At 40.1% G+C, this 4,991-nt stretch overlaps 1 protein-coding gene across 1 annotated transcript in view; it reads right to left on the bottom strand.

Moving 5' to 3' along the window:
- The window catches only part of LOC106884060 (DNA-binding protein D-ETS-4), a 13,142-nt gene extending 9,311 nt beyond the window's left edge, over window positions 1–3,831 (bottom strand). Inside the window, exon 1 of the mRNA XM_052976671.1 lies at window positions 3,349–3,831. Coding sequence (XP_052832631.1) covers window positions 3,349–3,361 — 13 coding nt within the window. The 5' untranslated portion in view covers window positions 3,362–3,831. The remainder of the gene's footprint in view (window positions 1–3,348) is intronic.
- Between the last annotated feature and the right edge of the window lie 1,160 nt (window positions 3,832–4,991).

Raw genomic sequence — 4,991 nt, 5'->3', positions numbered from 1 at the left:
TACATATAACAGCCAAAGATCTCCTTTTGACTCAGTGGCGTGTGCAGGGGTGGGTGGGTGTTGCCTGGGCAACATCCTTTCTAGCCAAACCCGATGTAAATGTTCTTTCCTTCTTTTATTTGCTACCATCAGTTGACTGCGGCCATGCTGGAGCACTGCATTTAGTTGAGCAAATAGACACCTGGACTTATTCTTTGTAAGCCTAGTACTTATTCTATTGGTCTCTTGTGCCAAACCACTACATTACAGGGACGTAAACACACCAGCATCGGTTGTCAAGTGAAGTTGGGGGGACAAACACAGACACACAAACATATACACACGGGCTTCTTTCAGTTTCTGTCTACCAAATCTACTCACAAGGCTTTGGTCGGCCTGAGGCTATAGTAGAAGACACTTGCCCAAGATACCATGCAGTGGGACTGAACCCGGTGCCATGTGGTTGGTAAGCAAGCTACTTACCATACAGCCACTCCTGTGCCTTTATAGTATTTTTTCGAAACATCCCCCACCTCAAATCTTGGACTCAGTGTAAACGAAATTCTAAATGTACAACTCCTGAAAATAAGACAAGATGGTCACGGTTGGAACATCGAAGATCATAGACTGGACCAGTTCATTCGCCCACTGCCCGCCTGGGGGTTGAACAACATCATTAACCACCAACATTAACCAATCGATGTATGTTATCTACTGGGGTGAAATGGGGGATTAAGTTAAGGGAGGGTGGCGGGGTGGTGGTGGTGGTGACAGTGGGTGTGCAGGGACATAAGATTTACAACAGGTTGCTAGGTTACAACGGTAGGTGTGGGGGTGGGAAAAAGAGAGGAGGGTAGGATCTGTAGCAGATAGAAAGAAGTGCGGTCCAGGTAATATACAGCTATAGGCGAGAGGTATAGCCTGAGTCCGGGTATGGCTACGTGGTTAGTTAAATTGTTAGAAATAGCAGCCAAATCTCCCGTAAATCAAATCGTACTGTATTAAAAAAAAATAATTTGCGAGAAAATGGGAGGGAGGACGGGAGGAAGTCTTTCCACAAGAGATAATGTTCTTAGATACTTCTTAAGACTGGACAGTTATGGCTGGACTGGAACGTCTGACCGTAAATCTATTCGATCAATACTGACCTAGACTAAATCACGACATACACATACATATTTTCTGAGTATGTGTTTATGTGTTTGTATGTATGTGTGTAAACAGGCATACATAAATATACATACATGTACATATACATAACATAAACACACAAGGTTACCTATATATAAATACAAATATATCCGAACCGGACAGCAGAAGTTTCTGCAATAATTCCATTCCTATCTTGGATGCTTTATGAGAATATAAAATAATAATCTTTAGAAATAAATTCTTTATTTTCTCGACCCAGGAAGGCGGAAAAGCAAATCTGACCACGTTAAGACTTGAACGCAAAAGCTCATCTTAACTAAGTTACCGATTCCCCCAACCATCAGAAATTGACATTTCAATGTAGGCAGGCCATGAAGACGAGATGTTGTGGCACTCATCCCTTTCTTGTTTCTCTACTCGTTATTAGTAATGTAAATAAAATAAAAATAAAATTTTAATTGGTAAATATTGATCCCAATATATAATTGGTAAATATAGAAACTGAATTTAGCTCATCGATAACGTTCAACGTGTATAAACCATACATATACACGCATACCCTGGAGTACAAATACACGCGAACGTACAAAAAGGCGGGGACGAATAGGGAAGCTATATCATGGGACACCAAGCGAAAGTTTCAACCTAATATCGAAACGCGACCATCAGGAACGTGGGGACGAGAGATGAAGTCATTGGCATACATTGTCACCATCATCATCATCATCATCTATTTTAATCAATAACAACAGCTACCGCGAACCGACGAAGGCACCTCTCGGCGTGAATCACACGATCTGCTAGAAATCGCAGCCAAATCTCCCTCCATTTGGATGGACAGTTAAAGAATTTCAAGATACAGGATGGTCGTAGATGGAATGTTGATGATTGTAGTAGGTTTGTCCGAACGATCAAAGCTGACTTGAAGTTAATCAACAAAATAACAACAGAAGCTTGTTCGATGCAACACGAGAGGCAGAAATAGCAGGCCGAATCTTCTTAAAACCATACACCTCCTCTAACTCAGGGTACCCTTTGCCTAAAATAGATGGGATAGTCATGGCTAGATTGTCTTTGAAGGTTGCTTCACTCGATGAAGGCCTACTTGAGGTTTTTTTTTTTCCCCCCCCATACAATCCCAGAATAAACCGCTTCGAAGTACAACTAACTATAGATCGATCCTTCGCAGAGTTTATTTCTTCATAACTTTCTAAAAAAAAAAAGGACATCTTTTAATGAAATTTTACAGTAAGACATTTCCGAAGGTGCAGATTGTGGATATAAACTCCAAAAAAAAAAAAAAAATGCTAATATTATGAAAATTAGTGGTAACGAAGCTGGACGAAAGTTGGGGGAAAAACGACCTGAAATTCATTAAAAAAAAAAACAAAAAAGAAAAACCCCCAAAAACTTGTTTCTAAATTTTATCAACTTAATTGTAATCTATACCCTCGAAAGCGCACTTCAAGAAGTTGTCAATTAAAAAAAAAAAAAGCACATTTTTCCCAGAAAATTATGCTGAACCGAAACCAGGAGGAAAAGTAGTAATGTGTAGTTATGCCAAATTCACAATACTTTTTACTTCAGCGTTCAACCAAACTCGATACCCTTAACATCAATGGTAATATTATTTTCTACTCTAGGCATAAGGTTCGAAATTTTTGGGGAGGGGGGTGCCAGTCGATTAGATCGACCCCAGTACGCAATTGGTACTTAATTTATCAACCGCGAAAGGATGAAAGGTAAAGTCGGTCTCGGCGGAATTTGAACCCAGAACGTAAAGACATGAAATATACCGCTAAGCATTTCGTTCGGCGTGCTAACGTTTCTGTCAGCTCGCCGGCTTACATCAATAATAATAATAATATTGATAATCGTTTCTGTTATAGGGAAGAAGACAAAAATTTTGTAGGTGGGGGCAAGACGATTTCACCAACCCCCCAGTGTTCACCGAAAAGATGAAAGGGAAAAGTCGATCTCCGCAGAATTCGAACCGAGAACAGTAAATAACGGTAAGAAATGCTGCTAAGAATTTTGTCCGGCGTGCTAACGCTTCTGTCTTACAAAAACATTGGCGTGCGGTACAATGTGGGATTGTATAAAAGAGCGTGTAACAAGAAGAAAACACAAGCGGTCCATTGCCATGAGGCTGGAAGAAGCAGATGACAGAAAAAAGGATAGAGAAATAATACGGAAGTATTTTAAAAGAAAACTTACGACTCTGAGGCATTGTCACAAAAATTCTTGAGTTCTTTGAGAAAAAAATGTATTAAAGTCCAATCCAAATTGTAAAATATATAGTTGTTTTTCTATATTATATATATATATATAAATATATATATATGTTTAGCTGCGTGTGTATAATTTAGAAGTGTTCGGCTAAGTGTCCCGTTTTGCGGAATCAAAAATTTTACCAAAATTTCTTGAACGATGATATTGTTTTGTGTATTAAAAGTCTTTGGTGATCAACGATTAGATGTTTTAATTTTAATTTTAACAAGTGCGATTTAGAAAATTTAAATGAAGTTTAATTAGTTGATTAAGATTTAAATAAATCCATTTGTTCTTTGGTTGAAATAATGATTGTTTGTTTTTTGGGGGGTTTTTTTTTGAGAGAAAACAGCTCAAGTCTTCGATGTGTTTAGAGGAAAAAAATGTTCAACGACGCCAAGACGTGTTGACGCGGATGATTGCAAGACTTGACTGCATAATGAAACTATGAGGAAAGCTTATATAGAGACAGGCTTCCATAAAAAAAATATATAATTAGCAGAGACAGGGAGGGGGTTACAGTGAATGGAGTAGTAAGGAGAGAAAGGAAGGGAAGGAGAATGGATAGAGGAGAATAGTAATGAGTACAGGGAGGGAGTAAGTGAAGGGGAGTAGCGTTAGTAATAGATATGAGAGAGAGTAATAGAAAGAGTAGAGTAGTAAAGGAGTTGTAGAAATGAGAGAAGAAACGAAAGACAGAGAGAGTGTGAGAGAAGCGGTGAGGAAGAATGTGACGGAGAGGAAGGGAAGGAGGGAAGAACAGAACGCTGTAAAGATAGAAAGCGAAGTATAAGGAGGACGAGGAAGGGGAGGCAACAGAGGAGAGAAGATTGAGTGAGGGGAGGGATGCGGAGCAGTTAGAGGGAAGAAATAGTGTGTAGACAGAGAGAGAGAGAAAGAAAGAGAAAGAGTAAGAGAGAGAGGGAGTGAGTGAGCTATACCGGGGAGGGGAGGTTAAGCAGGTGTGGTGTGAAATTCGTGGAAAAATGGAAGAGTTTGTGAGATAAGCAAAGTTTTTAACCAGTCAGGAGTGTTTAAAGTATATGAAAACACACAAACACACCGGGGATGATAACAACAATAGTAGTAGTAGTAGTAGTAGTAGTAGTTTAGTTTGTTTTATTGTAGTTGTTGTTGGTGGTGGTGGTGGTCGTAGCGCCGGTGATGATGATGATGATGGTGGTGGTGGTGATACTATCGAACTGTTTGTATTGGTGCCGTTGTTGTTGTTGTTGTTACTGTTGTTGGTGGTGATGGTGATGATGATGATGATGATGATGATTGTGGTGGTGGTGGTGGTGGTGGTGATACTATTGACCTGTTTGTATTGGTGCTGTTGTTGTGATTTAGTGGTGATGGTGATGATGATGATAGTGGTGGTGGTGGTGATGGTAGTGGTGGTGGTGATGGTGGTGGTGATGTTATTGAACAGTTTGTATTGGTGCTGTTGTTGTTAGTGGTGATGGTGGTGGTGGTGGTGGTGATGTTACGATGGCGGTGCTGATGGCGGTGGCGATGGTGATGCTCCCGAAGTGTTTGTGGTGATAGTGGTGGTGATGATGACGATGATGGTGGTGGTGGTGGTGGTG

The sequence above is a fragment of the Octopus bimaculoides genome, chromosome 25 (assembly GCF_001194135.2).
Source record: "Octopus bimaculoides isolate UCB-OBI-ISO-001 chromosome 25, ASM119413v2, whole genome shotgun sequence".
Lineage (NCBI taxonomy): Eukaryota > Metazoa > Mollusca > Cephalopoda > Octopoda > Octopodidae > Octopus > Octopus bimaculoides.
The sequence above is the reverse complement of the archived record's forward strand: the minus strand, read 5'-3'. Positions and strand labels throughout refer to the sequence as shown.